Source organism: Pinus tabuliformis, chromosome 2_2 (assembly GCF_031772625.1).
Source record: "Pinus tabuliformis cultivar Carrire ecotype Pingquan chromosome 2_2, CPIR1, whole genome shotgun sequence".
Taxonomy (NCBI): domain Eukaryota; kingdom Viridiplantae; phylum Streptophyta; class Pinopsida; order Pinales; family Pinaceae; genus Pinus; species Pinus tabuliformis.
In genome coordinates, this window is record NC_142300.1 from 979,911,759 (window position 1) to 979,933,641 (window position 21,883).

General features: G+C 35.4%; 1 protein-coding gene across 1 annotated transcript; it reads left to right on the forward strand.

The window, feature by feature from the left end:
* The first annotated feature begins 20,215 nt into the window (after window positions 1-20,215).
* On the forward strand, window positions 20,216-21,217 carry LOC149196550 (uncharacterized). Its single transcript, XM_089408329.1, has one exon. It carries the CDS (start codon window positions 20,216-20,218, stop codon window positions 21,215-21,217), a length of 1,002 nt encoding a protein of 333 aa, XP_089264455.1.
* The last annotated feature ends 666 nt before the right edge of the window (window positions 21,218-21,883 follow it).

A 21,883-nucleotide genomic window follows, 5' to 3' on the forward strand; every position in this document is an offset into this window, starting at 1 on the left:
TTTTAAACGAGGAAGTAAATCATGTAGTAAAGGTTGTCTCATAGTGCAATGCACAATGTTATTTGTGATAGATTCTATTACAACATTTATACAATGCTTGTAGACGAAAAGGAAATTATTATTGCATTGTGAACAATACATTGCCCCATTGATTATCAATATGGATGAACTGACTAGAGAGTTACAAATAGCACAAACAGGTTCAAATGGAGTTGAATATGAATTTTCTTCGATCAAGATACATTCGACCTATTTATAAAATAGTCAAATGTTAATGTACACTATTACATATGAAATACAAAGTTAGTAAAAAGATTATTATTCTGGATTTTAGACATCTGTGGTTTTTACTTTCTGAGTTAGTAACCGAAGAACCCACAGTAATGCCCATATTCCGTCAACATTTCAAATCCAAATAGGGATCCATCATTAGGACTATTTTCGAATATTAATATTAGAAAAGATAAATTGTGAATTGTCACGACAATTTTTAAGGAATTGAAGGTCTGAATTGCTATCTTCACTCTAAATTTTTCGAGTAAAATAATTTCACTCGATGTATCCCCTTCGTACAGGGAAATGATTATGGATTTTAGACATTCGTGGTTTTTATTTTCTGAGTTAGTAACTGGAGAACCCACAGTAATACCCATATTTCGTCAACGTTTCAAATCCCAACAGGGATCCATCATCAGGACTATTTTCAAATGTTGATATTAGAAGAGCTAAATTGTGAGGAATTGAAGGTCTGAAGCTCTTCTTGCTATCTTCACTCTAAATTTTTCGAGTAAACTAATTTCACTCCATGTATCCCATTTGTACAGGAAAATGATTCTGGATTTTAGACAACTGTGGTTTTTATTTTCTGAGTTAGTAACCGGAAAACCCACAGTAATACCCATATTCCGTCAAAGTTTCAAATCCCAATAGGGATCCATCATCGGGACTATTTTTGAATGTTGATATTGGAAGAGCTAAATTGTGATAACTGGAGAACCCACAGTAATACCCATATTCCGTCAACGTTTTAAATCCCAACAGGGATCCATCATCAAGACTATTTTCGAATGTTGATATTAGAAGAGCTAAATTTTGATAAATGCTAACTATTTAAATCTCATAATTTAGCTCTTCTAATATCGACATTCGAAAATAGTCCTGATGATGGATCCCTGTTGGGATTTGAAACGTTGATGGGATATGGGTATTACTGTGGGTTCTCCTGTTACTAACTCAGAAGATTGTTATTGTTATACTTACATCATAAGTAGATGTAGTTAGTTTTATGGGATTATTTAAGAGAACTCAAGCAGAGTAAAACTTACTTCAAGATTAATTCGAAGGTTCTTGAACAACAGATCTGAAACATGGGTTTCTTAAAGATAAGAGAACTCAAGCAGAGTAAAACTTACTTCAAGGTCAATTCAAATATTCTTGAACAACAGATCTGAAACATGGGTTTCTTCTCCTCAACCGAACATGCGAGCACACTATGACCTCTCTCCATGGGTCTTCAAATGCCTTCACCTTACAGTTCCAGGTTCTTTCAGATGACAGAAACTGTCCTCAGACAGGCGGCCCAGTAGGCTTCGATATTAATTCAAAGATCAAAATTACAAGGCTTGGATGATTACAATACCAGATCAAGATCAAGAAGCACTCCATCCAACCTTGTGGGCTTCCTTTCATTGATCTCTGTTTTATAACCTCCTAAGAGAATCTAAACCTATCTAAGACATGACATAGAGAGGAAATAATTGAGGTTCCTGTCCATATTTTATTTCACCGACGGTGTCTACTCAACCTTTCCAGTACAATAATTCTACCAGTATCCTTTTAGACTCCAGTCAAAATCAAAATCATCATCATCAGAGGACAATTGTCATTCTAAGGCTTTTTGTTCAAGCATCTTGAGGTAGTCATATTCCATCATCTTCGAATACTCATTGTCCCAACTGAAATCATGTGGATCCTGTGCATTTGCATATATGTCCTGAAAAATAGATTCCTCAACTTTACCTTTTCCTTTAACATCTGTTGATACTGTTTCGTTGTCATTTGGAGATGCTTTTGATGTTTGTCCTTGGTCAAGATTTACTTTTATTTTGTGGAGATTCGGTTGTTGTGGCGTAAACATGACCTCTTGTTTTTCCCACTTGTTGAGAAAAGGTACGAAGCTGATATCAATGTCGAGAAAGGAATATTTAAAAACTTTTCGGCATGAGGGAGAAGGCTGAACTTCCAACTCAATGTCATCTAGAAGCTCCCACTTAAAGATCTGGAACATGTTAGTGGAAGTTTCAATTGCATGTTGCACCCATAATCTACAATTTTCATTAATGAAAGCTTTTGATTGCCATCCCATTTCAGAAATTACTGAAGTACAGATTTTGTTAGACATCAGTAAACTAATAAGATGAACTACATTATTATTCCAGTTTCTTGAAATAATACTGATTGTGATTAACGTTGTTTGATTAATCATATAGCGTAAAAATTTTGGTTCATCTTGAAGTTCATCTAGTTGCTGCAACACCTGTCGTTTCTCCGCTAGCTTCAACATCCCAAATTATTTGAAACAAAGAGGTGGTTGTTTAGTTATTTCTGTATTATTACTGGGCTTGATTTCTCCTGTTATCTCATGACAGAAAATCTACGTGAAAGGATTTGGAGAAATTTCTTCTCTTAGATCTAAACTCTGATAGTCCCAAGGAGATGAGAAAGTCCTTAGGTATTGTATAGTTCTTTGGACACATTGGGATGTCCTAGTAGATGGCCTTTTTATGCAAAATCCTCCTTTAATCTCCCAATCAGCAAAATTTTCAAAAATTTCATATTGAGGGAATGTGTCAATGGGAGCATAGTTTTCATCATTTCTCTGTAAAAGGGATGCTTCAAGTTCCTCAAAAATATCACGAATTCTTAGCATCAAAAGATATTTTTCCAAGTCTACTTTGATTGGAATAGCTTCTAAATGTAGCATTTGAGCTCCTGTATATATTCTTAATGCAAATTCTATTCCTCCAATCAGCTGATAATAATTTAATTCTTTTAGTATCCAGATCATATTTTTAGTGAACTGAGAAGACCACAGATCTGATAAGCTTTTAAAATAGATCTTTACCTTCATATTGGGCAAAGGGTATACCTTTACCAAATCAGCATCTAGGCCTAAAGATATGCCGACAGTTTTTGATAGCCATGCTTGGCATCTTCAAATCCACTGATTTCTCCTCAGTCGCAGACCCACAACTTTCTTGATTTCTTCTGTCAAATGATTTGCATGACTTTCAAGGAGTCTGAATCTATCTACAAATGTACTGAAATTATCATCTTGGGGTCCCTTTCCTAGTATTACAAAGAAGCTTCTTGTGACAAAAGCTTTATTCATATCTCTAGTTAGAGAATCTGCTAAAAAAATAGAATTGCCTGGTATCCATTCAACATCAAAGTCAAATTGTTGAAACCAAATCTGCCATGAGAGAAATCTTCTTCTAGCAAGTTGTCTTGAAATTTTGATAGACAAAAAATACTTGAAGTTCATAGAATCAGTCCTTATAAGAAATTTTACTGGTGTGTTATGAAACCAGGTCACAAAAAGATAGAAGAGATAAATCAACGCCTTAGAATTCAGCCTCTTCAAGGGGGCAACCTCCTTTACATTACACAAATGAATGATTCTTTGATGATATAAATGAGAAGTCCTCCTTTCTATATATAAGACTCTAAGGGGTCATAATATAATAAGATCCGACATAACAATAATAATGTAAGGGCACAATAATAACAATAGTGGGCTTCTATGGGGCACAATATTAACAATATGGGGACTACATGGGTACAACAATATAATAAGGGGGTTGTACTAATAACAATAAGGGGTTACACTAGTAGTATAGGGGCCTAACATGCCCCTCTCCTTCAAAAAGTGTTGTCCTCAACGATTGAGTAGTTCTTGATGCTTCTGTAGAATATTCTTGTCCTCCCATGTGGAATCTTTAGCAGGTAATTTTTTCCACTTGATGAGATACTCTGAAATTGATCGATTTCGTAGTGTCGAGTTCTTTTTTTCGTGACTGCTCCAGGTTCCAATATGATTTTTCCTTCCTCTTCAAGTTCAGGCAATATTGTTTGAATTGGGATCTTCTGCAACTTTTGAATGAGTGGCCACACTTCTTCATCCTTCTTCCATTCATCCATTGCTTTGCGTATCCAATCTACTTGGATAATAGAAATAGCACAAAACAATGCTTCCATATCATCATCCATTATTGAGAGTGCATCTGCAACAAAATTTTTCTTCCCTTTTCTATAGATGATGTCAAACTCATAACCCAATATATTTGTGACTCATTTTTTATGTTGTTCTATAGATAATATTTGTTCTAAAAAGTATTTAAGACTATCATGATCCATTTTTACCTTGAAGTGTCTTCCCATTCGGTAAGGTCACCATTTCTTTAGTGCATGTAGTATTTCCAACATTTCCTTCTCATAAATAGCTTGCTTGAGATGTAGTAGTAAAAATACCCAATCACCTACATCAAAATTTTTTTCACTACAATGTTGATGTACCTGTTGTTTCCTTCGATTTTGCACCAAAGTGGCGTTATCCTTTAAAAGTTGGAGAACTTGTTGTTGATGCTCGCTGTGATCTTTCACTGCTTCAACCTTTTTCTTCTTGATATGTCCTTCTATCTTGAAAGTTTGAGGAGTGGTAATTTCTTCCAATGCTTTACAAGATATGGTTGGATTCATTTCTTGATGCTCAATGTGATCTTTCACTTCTTGAACATTTTTCTTCTTGATATGTCCTTCTATATTGATAATTTGAGGAGTGGTAATTTCGGCCAATGCATTACAAGATACGGTTGGATTCATTTCTTCTTTCTCTGGGGTTGGTTCCTAGTGTATATACTATTCTTTTGATGTTTCTTGATCCTTTTGTTCCTCCTCTTCATAATCTATGTAAAATAATTTCTTCTCAGCACACTTATGACCTTTAGTGCATTTACTATCACAATTGTAACAAAGCCCTTTTTCTCTTTTCTCTTCCAATTGTTGTGGTGTAACCCTTGTAGGTTGTGGAAGGCTAGGAGAAACAACACTTCCATTATTATAGTTGTGAGTGGTAGACTTCCTTGTTGCCATAATTTTACTTTCCACTATGTAACAAATCTCTTTTACTCTTTCCAGTTGTTGCGGTGTTGCTCCAAAGAAGGTGTTTCTCTTTGTATCGTCATAATGTGCTATCATTTTCTCCGTGAAAATTGACCACGTAACAAGTTGTTTACGAGAACAAAGCCCTTTATACCATAAAAATTGATCCGGTTCTAAATATGAAGATGAAATACCTACCTTTTGTAATAGTGGTACGTCATGTAGATCAAAATATTGCTCCATCTGAAGTATCCAATTTACCGGATCATTTCCATCAAACTTCCTCATATCGCCTCTTCTTGATTTTAGGAGCTCGATCTTGAAACGACTATAACTCTGTAATTTCGGTTCTTCCAGTTGTGCAATTGTGGTCTATGGTATCCCTCTGTGTCCTCTTTCCAATGCCACCAGTCTGATCCAAATTGGATTCTCCAAGGAAGAGTTATGCCAGATCTCCCACGCTAACCTGATTATAGATCTTTTCAGAAGAGCGAACTTGTAGGAAGTGCCACGTGTCACTGTTTCGACCTTAGGTTCTGAAAAATATATTCAGGAAACTACATTCCGTCCTCTTTCTGTAACTTCTTACGAAATTTCAATCTGATGCTCAAAACAAAAGATATGAATATTTTCCCCAGGTCACCTGTTTGGAATGTAATTCAGGAGTTTGCAAAAAGACAAACTTCCTTAGATAATATCTCCACAAAGATAGCACGAAAATCTTTGAAATTTGGACCCGAGGTTCAGTGCGATTTCGTCTCAAATGGGTTTTTTTTTCACTTTTGAAACGTCGTAGAAAAAAAGTTATAGTGAAAATGCCATGATGACCTATTTGGAGCAAAAAAACCCTAGAATCCAAAGCTCTGATACCAAATGTTATGAAACCAGCTCACAAAACGATAGAAGAGATTGATCAACACCTTAGAATTCAGCCTCTTCGAGGGGGAAACTCCTTTACATTACACAAATGAATGATTCTTTGATGATACAAATGAGAAGACCTCCTTTCTATATATAGGAGTCTAAGGGGTCATAATATAATAAGAGCCAACATAAAAATAATAATGTAAGGGCACAATAATAACAATTGTGGGCTTCTATGGGGCATAATAGTAACAATATGGGGACTACATGGGTACAAACATATAATAAGGGGGGTTGTACTAATAACAATAAGGGGTTACACTAGTAGTATAGGGGCCTAACATGGTGCCAGATATAGTTCAAATTTCTGTATCCCATTAAATATTGATAAAGTTTCTTTTTCCGCAATAAAATAATTCTTTTGACTAGGATAGAATTCATCTCATGCATATGCACATAATGTTTCTTCTTCCTTTCCTTCTTCATTCTCCGTTTTCTCAAAAAGAACTGATGCCCAAAAACTATCAGAAGCATCTGTTTGTAAAATCAGAAGGTCATCACCTGGTGGTTGTAGCTTTGGAAGTTGCTGACATTTTGATTTGAGCCCTTTAACTACTGCAATGGCTTCTACTGACCATCCTTCTCAGAGATGTTTTCTGATCGGGGTTGTTTTCTCTCATAGTCTAGGAATATATATGTGCACATAATTCAAGACACCTAAAAATCTCTAAATTGTTTTAGTGTCTTTTAATTCATTTGGAAACTGAGACAATTTAGTAAGAATATGGCGTTGCATTTGAATCTGCCCATTAACGACAATGATCCCCAAAAAATCTATACTGTCTTGAAATAAAACCATTTTCTTCTCAGAAAGGACTATGCCATGATTTTCAACTTCAGTTAGAAAAATCTCTAAATGCTTGAAATGTGTTTCAAGATCTGGACCATATACAAGAATATCATTGATATATGTTACAGTAAAATCATATTTCCCAAAAATAAAATCCATTCTTCTTTGGAAGAATGTAGGGGCATTTTTGAGGCCGAATGGAACTACCTTCCATTGATAGAAACCTACAGGACATGTGAAGGTAGTTTTGTATCTATCCTCTTCTTGGATATGTATTTGGTAGTATCGAGATTTCATATCAAACTTACTGAATACTTTGCTATTTTGAATTTTCTGCATGATGGTTTCTAGTCTTGGTAAAGGGTAATGAAAACCCCGAGTTATGGCATTAAGAGGTTTATAATTAATTACCATTCTGGGCTTACCTATGACTATTTTTGAATGGTTTCTAACGAGAAACGCTAAACAAGAGTAATGAGACATACTTGGTTCAATAAGATTCATACTGAGCAGTTCACTTATTTGTGTCTTGATTTCTTGTTCATTTGCGGGGGTGCATGGGATTAATTTTCCTTTGAATCCATTGTTGTGTAGAGTCACTATTTCTTGTTTTGGACTTTCGACTGTCCAGAACTGCTGAGAATTATTTGAACAACTTTCCAACAATCTATTATGCATAGCAATCTGCTCAGCGGACCATTTTGGGTCAATGCAGGCCTTTTGTTTGTTCTCTAACTCCATTGTTTTCTCATATAATTGTAAAACTTCTTGCCAATTATTGGATTCCTTAAGAGGTTTGCGTGCGCCAACTTTATTTTGGCTATTCTCATTTCTTGCCTCAGAATTTGCTATCGATAATCTAGGCATAGCAATAGCCTTCTTTTTAAAATTGATTATCGGCTTATCTTCGCTAATAGTGACTAGGAGCACAGAGTTGATAAAAGGCATGCCAAGCATTAAACTTGCAGATGGATCAAAATGCTGAATAGCAGAAATTTTAACAATACTCCCCTCAACTTTCGAAGGAATGTTATCCACATAATGTGTTAACTGAACAGATCCTCCAACTGTGTCAGACACTAGAATGTTTTGGAGTTGATTCCAAAGGGATTTAAACAAAGAGGGTTGGGCCAAATTATTAGAACCTCCAGTGTCGATGAATGCATCTACATTTATCCATTCATTACGGACTTGAACTTGGACTAGAATATAAATGAGACAATTGACTATGATAAAAAAATTTAAGAGAGCATTCTCTTCCACTCTATTACAGTCTGGGATTGTGAAACTGGTAGAGGCAGCAGTATTGTTTTTATAAGGATAAAAAGAATTGAGTTCAGGCAGTTTTGGGATTGGCTGCTTACCTGTTTGCTGCAGTCTTCAGAAACTGATGTAACATCAAACTCATCTTCGAAAGCATCTGTAGTTTCTTCCGTTTCTTCTGTTTCTTCTGTTTCACTTGCATCTGTCTGATCACTATAGTGCAATTCTTCAGAAACATCATTATCTGAACAATAATTACAAATATTCATCTTTTGTACACTGGGATGACTAATATCTTCATGGTCTGAAGCTTCTGTTAAAATATATACATCAGAAAATTCATCTTCTGAAGCAACTAAAGATCAATAATCTTGAAATTCCTCGATCTCAACACAAGCTTTTAATTTCAAAGAGGAATTATTAGGACATTTGCATGCAAAGTGGCCTTATTGCTTACAGATGAAACAACAGTTGTTGTTTCTGGGATTCTTTCTCTTTTTCAGAAATTTAAATTTTTGGAAAGGCTTCCTGGGGTTAGAGACTCTTTTGGGTCTGAATTTTCCATTTTTTTTTGTTTTCTTCCTCCTTTTGAAGGGTGTCCAGGGTAGCGTTGTTTTGCAGACCTCTGAACTACGTCTAATATCGTGTGCTTTCTTTTGCCAACACAAATATTTAACCTTTTCAGTACACCTAAAAAGAAGATCAACCCAATAGATTTGATCGATCTGTTTGTTCTGGACATCAAGATATTTCATGATAAGATCTCCTAAATTACCAAGAAGCTTGGAAAAAAATGCAATTTTTTGAGTAATGTCATTGGAAAGATTTGCCTTCAAGACTTTTGCCATGAAATCTTTACCAAATTGATCAAGATATTTTAAATCATTTAATTCCATACGGCTTAAATCTGTAAGGAGTTTTTTTTTCTCATCTATTGGCTCGGGAACAAATTGAGTTTTCAATAAGAGTTCTAGAGTGGCGAGTCCTGCTTCCAAGACTTCTCTTCTTTCTTCATCTGAGGGTCCTATCCACCAATCATATACAATGCCAGCCATTCTTTTTTCTGCAAGGACCATGATGTAAAGATTATCTAACTTTGTGCTGACCTGCATTTGATACAGAGCACCAATCCATATCTTGATTGATTCTTCGGGATTGGAAGAATTATCTAAATCAAGAATATACCCACTTGAATTTGCAACATATAAATCTTCTTCAATGTCCTTCAAGACATGAGCTTTATTTTGATTGTTTATCGAAGGTAAGATAAAAGAAGGAAATTTAGAGGTTTCCTAATCGAGATTCATAATTTTTTTCTTTGAAGAAAATTGTTTATCAAATTTATATGCCTCCTTTTTAATACTGGTCAACCTACTAGAAAGTTTGGAAGTTGACTCTTCTGCACTAGTTGCAGTAAATGCTTCTTTTATATCTTCTTCCTCTTCCTCTTTATCCCAGTAATTGGGAGTACTCATGTCTATGGTGAATTTTAGAATTTCTTTTTCTTTTTTCTTGTGCTTTCTTCTTTCTCTTTTATCCTTGGCAACTTTCTTAGACTATTGTTCTTCACAGAGGAGCCTAAGATTAGCATTTATCAAATCTGATTGCCGACCCATGTTGTCAAGGACATCTTCGGCGTGTGCACACCATGTAGTCAGGTAGTTTCCTATTTGATAGATCTGATCAAGATCATTAGGATTTTGGGAATTACGCTCTAGAAGTGGTGCACAATCAGTGCTGATGGGTGGCTATTTAGATTGAGAAGAAGAAGTACAAAACTTGGTTTTTGGTGGCCATTTTCCACCTTTGACATATCTATGGTTTGCATATTGAAATTCTTCTACAGGGGAGAAACTAGATACATATGTTATAAACATCTTATTAATAGAAAGAAATGGCTTTTCTTCTGGGATATACAACTGGTCTGACGGAATAGATACAGTGGTTTCGTTGGACGGATGGCTATATACATTTCGTGAAAAGGATTTGTGACCGCTAGTCGATGGTTGCTCTGACTCTGGTATGACTGGTAAAACATGCTTTTGCGGCATAAATATTGGTCTCGATATCGATGACCTATCAAGTAATATTCGAGCATGACCATCACTTACAAACATTCTTGTTGTTTTGCTTCTTGGAGTGTCTGCTGATGCCAAAGATTTATACTGAATGTACCAATCATTGGGAAGGGCTTCTTTTTCATAAGGGACGCCTTCTACCTGAGCATTACTGACTCCTACGGCTACACAACCCTTTAGCACTGGTTGCTTTAACATTGGATGTATAGTGTTTGTGAGTTGAAAAGATGTTTGGACTAACACAGAAAGATATTCACTATTTTAACCATTTCTAAACCTTGGACACCAACTAATAATTTCCAGCAATCTTTTAAATGGAATTCAGATAGACTGATAGAATATTATGGATTAATAGTACCATACTGACAACCTGAAGATAGGTTTCCTAATATGGTTCCGACAAGAGCATGGTCATAGTTCTGGTGTCGGGCGTCAAAAACTTCAGATATACATGGAGTATTAAGACCGTGGCCAAAAAGTGGGGCTAGTCCTATACTTATCCCTCCAAAATGCAAATAAGAAACCTTTTTCTCTTGGACATATTTTTTGAATTTTTTTATTTCATCATCAGAAAAGAAACTCAAACAACCTATCTGTACAGATGGACCAGAAATCTTAATTTTCAATTCAACTTCCTTCAGCCAATTTTTCCTTGATAAACTGAACAGAGATGGAACCAGATAAATTTCTTTTGAACTTAAGGCAGGGGGGTTCCAATTTTCAGGATCTTCAACTTTCTTGTGTTCAATATGTTCACTTTCTAATGAACGAGAAATGACTTTAGAAATAGTTCTTCTATCTATATTAGAGAATGATCTTAAGTAGTTGGCCATGACTATAGTATAAACTAGACCAGAGATTGACTAAGCAGCTTTTATCTAATCAACAATTGTATAACAAATGCTTTCGAAGGCTTCCAGGCTGGCTTTAGACTCTGTCTGTAGTTTATAGCCTTTGGACCTGAACGGGGCTCTGATACTGAAGATAAGAGAACTCAAGCAGAGTAAAACTTACTTCAAGATCAATTCGAAGAGTTGGCGCTAGAAGATACAGAAGAAGCATTTACTGCAACTAATGCATTTACTGCATTTGTGTTAAGTTCAGTTATGAATGTTGACTTTGTTGTTCTAAATATTTTTTCTTTTGCATTTTTCCTTTTTGTTATATTCTTGAAAAGAATTAGGGGGAACTTTCCTTTTTGCAATTGTTGTTCCATTGAAATAAAATATTGTTCATATGTGTCGAACAATTGTAACTGCAAGAGACAAATTACAATAATTATATAATGAAGTAATGCATATTATCTATTAGAAATTATGAATAATTAATTCTGGAGCATGTTGTTGAGCATTTGGTTTTGATGAAATGTGAGACTCATGAAGGATTTCAAAGTTTATTGAATAATTTATCCTTTGACTCACATAAGGGTTCACTTGCTCTGACCCCCAAAGCAACAATGGCACAAATATTCATAATGCAAATAATAGTAGAATAACACTCTTAGAAAACTATGTATGTATATGTCAAAAAATCTCTCCATTAGAATTGAGGAATAAATCTGACATTAAAAGTTCCAAATAAGCTAGGTATTTTGGAGAAGACTATGCAGAACCATATTCTGAAGCATGCTCTAAAAATCCTTCATCAAAACATAGGCACTTCCCTCAATGAATGAGGTTCAAATTTCTATAGAGAATTATTTTTGTAAAGATAGCTTTTTACGTCAAATGCATGTAATTGTTGTTGTCCTTAATGCCCACTGTGACAACATTGAGGATATTAATTCTATCCAAATTTTTGAAAACGAGTCCATAATAAATGAAATAAATAGAAACACAAGAAAAGATTATAACAAACTATGTGGACCAAAAAAACTAATGAGTCTTCTTGTGCATAATCTGAAATCTGTTGGAAGTGATGTCAATAAGAAAGATGGAAAGTATAGAGAAAATGATACATCTATGTGGAATTTAGACTCATATTCTAATGGCCTAGATACTTCTCAACTTACACCCTCTATTTATTACCATAAGCACCACAAGTAGTAGAAATTTACTCCATTGAATCAGAAACAGTTGTATACTCCACATCACAATCATAAGTATTAGGGTCTTACTCACCAAGAAGGTTAGACTCTTGATCACTATCTCAAAAGAAAGAAAATGGGTCTCGATATGGAGTTGTTGGCCTTTAGGTATAATAAGGTTGCACTTCTGCATCTGGATCTACTCCTGCTGCAATGTGAAAGTATGCTTATATATGGATCTACTCCAGCTCCAATGTGAAAATATGCTTTTATATGGATCAATATATTGATCTCTAACTTGATCAAAAGAATTCACAAGAGCTGGTTGCGACTTGCATGCAAGAGTAAAGTTGTTTGCGTACATTTTTTTTAATATATGTAAATAAAAAATAAATAAATAAATCAATAAAATCAATAAATAAATAAATATGATAATTAATAAATCATTTTAAATGAAATAAATTAAAATAAAATATCGCAACCTGCATGCAAGAGTAAAGTTGTTGGTGTTCATTTTTTTAATATATGAAAATAAAAAATTAAAATTAAAAAAATTAAAATAAATATAATAATAAATAAATAATTTAAAATGAAATAATTTAAAATAAAATATAAAAGGAACAACCAAGTGGGCTTGCATGCACCCACTCTCCACGACTGTGTTTTCAACCACACCATGTTTTATTAATTGCTTTTGTATGGCTCCATTGTTGCCCAGTTGTTGCCCAGATGTCTATGTGCATGTTTCCATTATGCCAATCTAGGACATCATGAAACATAGCACAAAGAAAATATGAAGAAGGAAAGGCAAAATAACAATTGGTTGTTCTGAACGTAATGAAACAAAGTCCAATAGTAAGTACCCCATTTTTCTTTTGAGTTTTTTCTTTCTGGACAATAAAAGGATGTTATAAGCTAGTTGTTTTTAACAGTCCAATACAACCCTACCAACCACACCAGTTTTCCTTACATCATGACTATATATAGTTGCTAAGTTCAAGTATCTGAAATGTATTCCTTATAAAATTTATATATTGAATTATTGTGTGTTATACAAGTATAGTATCAATTATTAATTATTTGCTTTGTGAAACATAGAATCAAATAAAAAATTGTTGGTGCTAGGACCACAGTAAAATAAAACATGAATCATCATGCAATATTTTTTGAAGAGGATCCAGTGAGATGAAAAAGAGCACAACCTGTGTATAAAAAAACGAGCATCATTCATGGTTTCTCTTAAAAAAACCAACTAAAGAAACCCTGCAAATCTAAGAGAGGTGAGAATGTCATTCTTAGACATTTCATAACCTATTTTAAGGGTCAGTAGGCTGCCTCGAGTAGGTTGCCTCAACTAATTAATGTTACCCTGACCTTTAAGTCGCTGGAAAAGCCTCAAGTTACCAGATCTCTTGTAACCCTTGTTCCTAGAGTAATTTCTTCACTTTTGAACAAAATACAAATAATTCTTTAATTTCTTCCATTACTATTTCGATGCTCGATACACTACTTTCTTTCTAAATTTTGGTGAAAATTGGACATCTAGACATGCTCATTTTCTAGAAAGTTTTGTGACCGTCAAATTGTTTGGATAAATTTAGAAAAAGAGGAAATATTCACGAATACTTTGGATAAATTAAGAAAAAGAGGAAATATTAACAAATAATTTGTGAGATTTCAAGGGATGGAAGAAGGAAACCTAATTGTTTCTTGCAAACTCATAAATCTTAGTGATTTCAAATAAAATGATGACAGCAACTTCAGCATCATAGAGAACATAAAGCTCGACTGATTTCTTTAGCAATCCCCTGTTGTGTTTGGAGAAGGAATCATGTTGACTATTATGGTTTTGGATCAAGTCTTCAATTGATACTTTAATGGCGAGTATCTATTTTTGCTTGTAAAAATTGCTTAACTAGATACTTCTATAAACATTTCTACAATGCTATGTTTTCCTATAAAATGTAGAAGAGAAATAGATTACAGTGTCGCATTTCATGTGCATACCTTTTTAATATATCATTTCGTAGAATTGTTGAATCACCTTTCGTTGTTTCTATTTCACTTGCACTAAAAAAGTAATTGCATATTTCAATATGATCTGGATATTATCGCATGTATTTTGCATAAGCAATGAATAAAAAGTTTATGATACCTAACTTGTACATATATTTTTGATGCATTGCCTGGGAGGACTTACTACGAATGCTTTCTTCACTTCTCCAACATTTTCTAATTTATATACATTAAAAGTTTTTATTGGTACAATCTACATTGAAGAATATATGAAGTCATATGTGTAAATTTACAATAGGATGCTTGTTTTGTTTAATTGAAAAGGGTTTCATTGGAACAATCTGCACTCAAGAATATATGAAGTCATATATGTAAATGTACAATAGGATGCATAATATATATGGTCTTATTATTTGGTTTATTACAGATAGAATATATCAATATGCTTTAGTAAAATAAAAATGGCAAAAACAATGACATATTTCAAAGGTATCAAAATTTGGAATTTTGTAAATTGTTTCATGTGTATATCATAGCTGAAGGACAAGAGATATTGTGTCATGACCAGACCAATATATATCTAATATGAAAATTTTACATTTTTTATTAGTTATATTTGTCGAGACATGGTCAATGAATGATTTATGCATGTTATTAGTTTTGTTGATAAGAAAATGAATACATTAGTTTTTCATGTAGCTTTCTAGCTCTTTTGTTTTGTGATTGAAATGTACCATATCAATATTGAAGTCTCCCAATATAATTATGATATCATTTAGATCTAAGTGGCATAATGATTTTGCAATGACATTCAAAATATTGTTCAAATTTTCATGTGGTGATGCATATATATTGAGAATTGAAATTTGTGATCCGTGAACTATTATTTTTGCCAACAATGCTTCTACAAGTTGCTCTTAAAAATGGATGTGTTCAAGGATAGTGATATGTTTTTTTATTAGTATCATTAGTCCATGCTTAATGCAACTTGAGATGCAATTGAAATTTTTGAAGTACTCATTTTGCATACACAGTGACATATATGTTTCTTGTAAGCATAAGATATCAGATTGCATTGTGTCATAATCACTGCATATGTCACTAAGATGTGCATGAATATTACGAGTGTTCAGTGAAAGAATAGATATGGATCACAATGATTGTATTGATGAATAGTCATATTTTAATTGCCATTTTGTAGTGCTTTGCAAGTGTTGCATTTCACAATTTACTTTTTGCTTAACCTTGAAATTATTTCTTGTGAGAGCATTTAGCAAATACAATGACTCTATGTTTCTCACACGTGATAGAGTTGTGTATACTAATCCATGCACTTGTATTCCAGTAGGGTCGAATGCAAGCCTATCCAAGGTTAAACCCTGTGACCTATGTATCATGCGTGCACATGCAATTTGAATTGGGAATTGTTTCTGTATCTTTAAATGAGCCATCTTTGGTGTCATAAGCATTGCTTTTGATATTCACAATATTGTTGTCCAATCATGTGCTATGTCTAAAGTATACAAATAAGCCAATTTTCTAGATTGTCGATGAACAATATTAGGGTCATGGAACTTATTCCATAGAAAATTGACCTCGTTTATATGGTCATATGATTTAACTATTTCATCTGCACCATTTACTAGCCCATCTGGGGCATCATAATTGTAAGCATACATTTCAACTAACATGTTCAACTTTATCCCCCGGATGCGGGTGGTTGCTAGAGATATAGCGCATAAGGCTCGTCCGAAGGGCAGGTGTCCGCCCAGACGAGCCACGCATGCCAGGAGGACACACCATAAATTCACCAACCCGCTGCATTCAAGGAAGGGAGTTAAGGGTGTTGACAGAGGCGTCCTGTCGACATTCATGGCGCGTCTTGAGAAGCGAAACATGGCGCTTCATAACTGCAATCTCTCGGACATTCTCCCGCATTTCTCGTCTGCACCTGTTCTGATCTTGCAGGAGGTGACGGAGGTTCAACACTTCGGCTCTCATTCTGGCCCTGAGAGTGAATGTAAGTGTTTAGCAGCTACAGAGTGGGGCAATTGGCAGGCTCACAAGCAAGCCAGTTGCGATTCTGAGAATTTGGCAGTGCTTACTTACCCGCATCTCTCGTTGGCTCTTGTTCTGGTTTCGAAGGAAGTGGTGGAGGTTCAGAGTCTCGGCTCTCATTCAAGCTTTGAGAGCGAAGGTCAAGGCTCTGCAGCCACAGCTTTGGGCAATTGGGAGGCTAGGACTCGGTCTAGCAGTAAACCTGTGCCAACAGTGGTGTTGCGTTGGGGAATTGATCGCCCTGTTCAGAGGACCAGAATGCAGCGCAATCGTGGAAGGGGTAACAGTGGAAGGGGAGGCTACAGTGGAAGGGGAGGCTACAGTGGAAGAGCCCCCTCGACTTCTTCCTCAATTGAAGAAACCTCTGAGTGCAGAAGGCCGAGGGGAAGGCCCCCGGGCAGAGGCAGAATAAGGGAACCTCCAGCGCGAATGGACTGTGGGCATACGGAACACCCAATGGTGAGATACCGCCTTCCCTGCACCTTAGCCAATTCTATTTTCTTCGTGACTGTCTCTGTGGAGCACTGCAGCAATCCTTGGGAAGATGAGGAAGGCAATCCCCGTGCCAACCCTCCGCGTGTTCCTGGGATTGTTCCTATGGTGGAAATGGAATTCCCTGCTGTTGAGATGATGCGGCCCATACATGACCCGGGAGCAGGCCCGAGAGAACCTGTTTGTGACTATGGCGCTGGCCCAAGTGACCGTGGAACGCACAACCCTGGTAAGGCCATCCTCCAGCCTCCCTGCTGCAAGGCGGAAGATGAACCGCAGACTACTGATGAAGATTAACATGCCCAGCTCGCGCTCCAGGTTTTACAGCAAGATTTTTTCTCTGTCAGCTCCCTACGCGGTCATATATGAATCTGTTACTCTGTCTCTATGTAATTGTGTCGGTTTTCTGTTATCTCTGTTCTATGTCGATGTTCTTCAAGTGCTTTTGTTCATGTGTCAGCTACATGAGTGTTGCTCTAAGTTTTTGTCCATGTGTCCTATGTACTCCTGGCATGAATACTCCGGTGTCTACTGTCTGTCCTAGGACAAATCTTACAGGGCCGCGGCCCCATTGTAATTTTGATGATGTAACTTTGCTCTTGCTGTAATATAATAGTTTAGCCTTACTTAGAAAAAAAAAAAACATGTTCAACTTTATCACAAGTTGTGAAGGAAAATTAGCTATATGTTGATGTCCTGGAAAATTGTCGTTATTCTCTTCATCTTCATCAATTGGATTAATTAAAATTGCATTGCTAGGCATGAGCGTTAACATTTTCTTGTTATGCATTGCAACATCCTTCTTTTTGTAAAATAAATAGGGATAAATTCCTGAAGATGAACCACAGAGGTTGGCTCAAAAAGTTGATTCCAATAAACATGAATACGATGACTCTGGGAGATAACACTACATAGAACACAGATCGCAGAAGCCTCAAATCATTCAATAGGGAAATGTTGGATCATTTGGTATAGGGCGCATGCAAGTTGTAGTAATATATGTTATATCATCACATGTTTGAGAATTTGTTGACATTCTATTTTAAACTAATATGAATCTCTCATTTGTTTGTCGCATATTCATATGCAATTAGAAGCACTTGATATTATCCTTCCAGAAATCATTTTTATTGTTTGATTTTTGATTCTTGGTTGATAAAAAATTAGAGAGTCTTGAATAGGTTGCGCTTGGTAGAAATCACCACAAAATATAATGTCAATGTTTTCAGAGTATTTGGTTAGGACATGTTTTATGTTTCTAATCCTATTGTCAATAGAATATAATAACTGACTACGGATCATAGAGGCCTCATCTATGAAAGCTAGCTGAAATTCTTGATATAGATTTGTTATCTTGTCTAATACTTCTTTGCTAAGTGGAAACAATTGAGACTTGTTAAAAGGCATTAGTAATGCATAGTGGATTGTTGTTCCACCTACATTATACACATATTTTCCTGTAAATGCTAATATTAGACCCCTTGGATTCATAGGATCAGTTGTGTTCTGTGAATCATAAATTCATATAAGCATTTGGAAAATTCTTTTGCTTTGGGTGTTTTGCCTACCCCTGCTCCACGTGTAATGAATAGGTAAGTTGGTTCATTGAGGTTTCTTCTTTTTTTTTATTCCAACATCTTTTACAATTGCTTGTTGCTCTCTATTCAACATTCTTTTGAGTTTGTAATACTCATTGTTCTCCATTAAAAATGGATGAGCAGTTATTTGAAATCCAAGATTGATTTTTTTTTTCATCTTAGATTGTTTTGGAAATTGCAAGTCTGATTGCAAATCATATTCCTCACAATGGGAACTGTTTTCTTGGTTTCACATACTTATTTGATAAGTATTCATAGAACTAATTTGCTCACCTGTAGCAATCTCTAAATCACCCCATGTTTGATTGATGTTATATGTAAATTTAGCTTCAATGGTTTGAATATTTTTTTTTCATGTAATGTATATGCAGCTTGCCATGTAGGCAAGTCTTGTTTCAATGTGTTTTCACATTTTTCAAATGGTACATACAACAATAATTTCTCTCTATACAAGTTTTCAACATCATTTTATTTGTTATATTTGACAAATCGTATAACATTTGGTTTTTTCCTTTTTGATATGTGTGTGCCATCTTTCTTTTAATTTGATACAAATTTTGCAAGGAAGATTTTGCTAATGGAACTTAGGCATCCGATGTAGTAGTCAATAATGGAGTGGCACATCACATCCTCTGAACCATCAAGTTCCTGTTTTAAGAGAATAGGTGGTTTAAGCATAAATGTGTGTTCATCAACTGGAGATGTGTTTATGAATATACATTCTCTTGAACTACAACTCAATGGAAATGAAAGTGCTATATGCACTGCTTGTTGAGTTGACATTTGTTGGAGATTAAGTAATGTTTTTCTGAGTTTACAAATCATTTTCATAACATCAATTTCATTTTTCTCATGCTCTTTGCGTATTCTTCTAAATGCATTTGTCATAGACTTGTCAATTTTGGTCATATATGAACTACAATATGATGGCGCAACACATGCATTTAGCACAAATTATGCATCTATATTTACATTCCATACAGCAGGCATGTCCTTTGCAAAAATGTTATTCCAAATGTTAGAAGGTTTTTGTTTCTGGAAATTTGTTGATTGCTTCATTGTACATTGTAATAGTTTTATGTACTAAATTTATGTTAGTCCTATTTCTACCAAGAAGTTATCATGGGTTATTGAATCATTGTAATTTGTTTGCTCCAAAAATGTGAAAAGTGATATTGATTTCTGTGTGAGTTTTTTATAGATAAATACAAATAAAATATAGATAAAATAGAGTTTTTTAGTATGTCATATAGATAAAATATAATGAATATACACCTAACCTAAATTTTAGGAAACATAACATTTATCACTCACTCATTCAATATAGTATAAGTTTGAGAAAACTTGCAATCAAGATTAATTTTGAGAGCCATCTAATAACCTGACCCTACACTCAAGTCATCATTTGGGGACGTTCATTTTACAAAGCCAACTTTTACTTTCTGGCTAGGTCACACGATAATTTAATGTGTATTTAATTATTAAGTAGTTTTTATCTTAAACACGTTTTTTAATAAGTCAGTTTGATTCAAAATTTGTAATTCATGTATTAAAACACATTTTAAACAAACAAGATGCACACCCTTAACCGAAAATATTCAAATGCTGCCAAATTATAAGCTTAAACAACAACACAATTTGCGTCGGCGTCAATCTATTTGTATGAAATATTGGTTTATACGTTTATTTAATCATCTGCTAACCTTTCTAGTAAAGGGTATAGCAGTTTCGTCTCTGTTCGATATAACATCCACACAGATCGATTAGTGGACCAAACTTCCTCCCGTTTCGTAAAATTGTCTTAAAAAAAATGAATGGAATGGACGAAAAACAGGCCAGTGACAAATTTGACGATGATAATGTTAATCTTATTGCACATTACTCTACAAAGACGTCAGCCGACAATGCCGGTAATGAAAGGAAGCAAGAACTACGTAGCATAAGGTGTTCAACCATTGCTCTGGATTGGAAGCTCTGCTTGCAAAATAACGCCCATGAAATTAAAAGGCGCATCAGGTATGGCATTACCAAATCCATGAGGGGTGACGTTTGGCAATTGATTTCAGGCGGCCGCGATCTTTTGCTGGTAAACCCAGGAATTTACTCACAACTCCTCCGCAATGAGTCAGACTCAGAGAAACATATCGTTAAAGACATTCATCGCACTTTGACATCACACCAATTATTTAGAACGACAGACGGGCCCGGGCAGACGTCTCTCCACAATGTTTTGAAGGCGTATTCGGTTTACGACAAAGACGTGGGATATACGCAGGGGATGAGTTTCATAGCGGGAATGCTTCTGCTTCACATGAATGAGGAGGAAGCTTTTTGGGTTATGGTTGCACTGTTCAAATGTATGCAAATTCGAGGTTTATATTTAAAAGACCTGCCTCTACTTCACCAATATTTCTTTCAGTTCGAAATGCTTGTGAAGGAGCAGCTGCCCAAACTAGCTAAGCATTTCGAGCGACAGATGATCACGCCAGTGATGTATTCAAGCAGTTGGTTCATGACCGCTTTCTCCGCAGACTTGCCATTTCGATTAGCTGTTCGTATTTGGGACGTTTTTCTCTTCGAGGGTATGAAGACCGTTTTTGGATTGGGCTTGGCCCTGCTCAAGTTCTTTCAGAATCATATGTTAAAATTGCATTTTCTCGATCTCCTAACAGTTCTGCGAGGGTTCCCAGAGGAGGCTTTGGATGCGAACATATTGATTCCAATGGCTTGTTCATTGATATCAGAGAGAAGATTAGAAGAACTGGAGTTAGATTATCGGGTAAGCGATGGCCAACCATCAGCTTCTCATTAATCCAAATGATTATCTGGTAACGGATGACCAGCAATGAGTTTCTAATTAAAATGACGATGATGGGTGGGTCGTTATTAATGCAAATGATTATCTGGTAAGCAATGACCAACCATGAGCTTCAAGAGATAATGCAAATGAAAATGATAATGAGTTTGGAACTGAACAACTACCAAATTTAACAGAAAGACAGTCTGCCGATTAGACGGTTAATTCACATAAGCTAAGATGGAGAATCGGTGAGGTAGGTTGAAACTCGATTGATTGTAGACTGTAGCTTATATTTGATGCTTCCCCTATTTCAACCAAGGGTGGAAGAGCTGACATTTGGACGGATGAGATTAAATACGGGGAGAATGTGCAAAGCATATCTACGGACATGTAGCCATGGAACATGAACTGACCTGCTGAAAATATCATATCTTATGCATCGGAGCATCCGGGAAACTGAAAAGGAAGTGCTACCGTGTGCCGCCGTGCGTTTGAATCGGAAAACTGAAGAGGAAGAACTACCGTAGGCCGCCGTGCGTTTGAATTAAAAGACCGTCGTGGCTTGATTTCCAAAGGACGCCAATCAATCACATCAATGATCGCCACGACGGAGGATAGACACGAAAAAATAATGATCGCCACGACGGAGGATAGACACGAAAAAACAATTTTCTGGGT

What these genes read in the sequence shown, in the direction of transcription:
- LOC149196550 (XM_089408329.1), top strand. Translation starts at nt 20,216, where the DNA reads ATGAATGGAATGGACGAAAAACAGGCCAGTGACAAATTTGACGATGAT.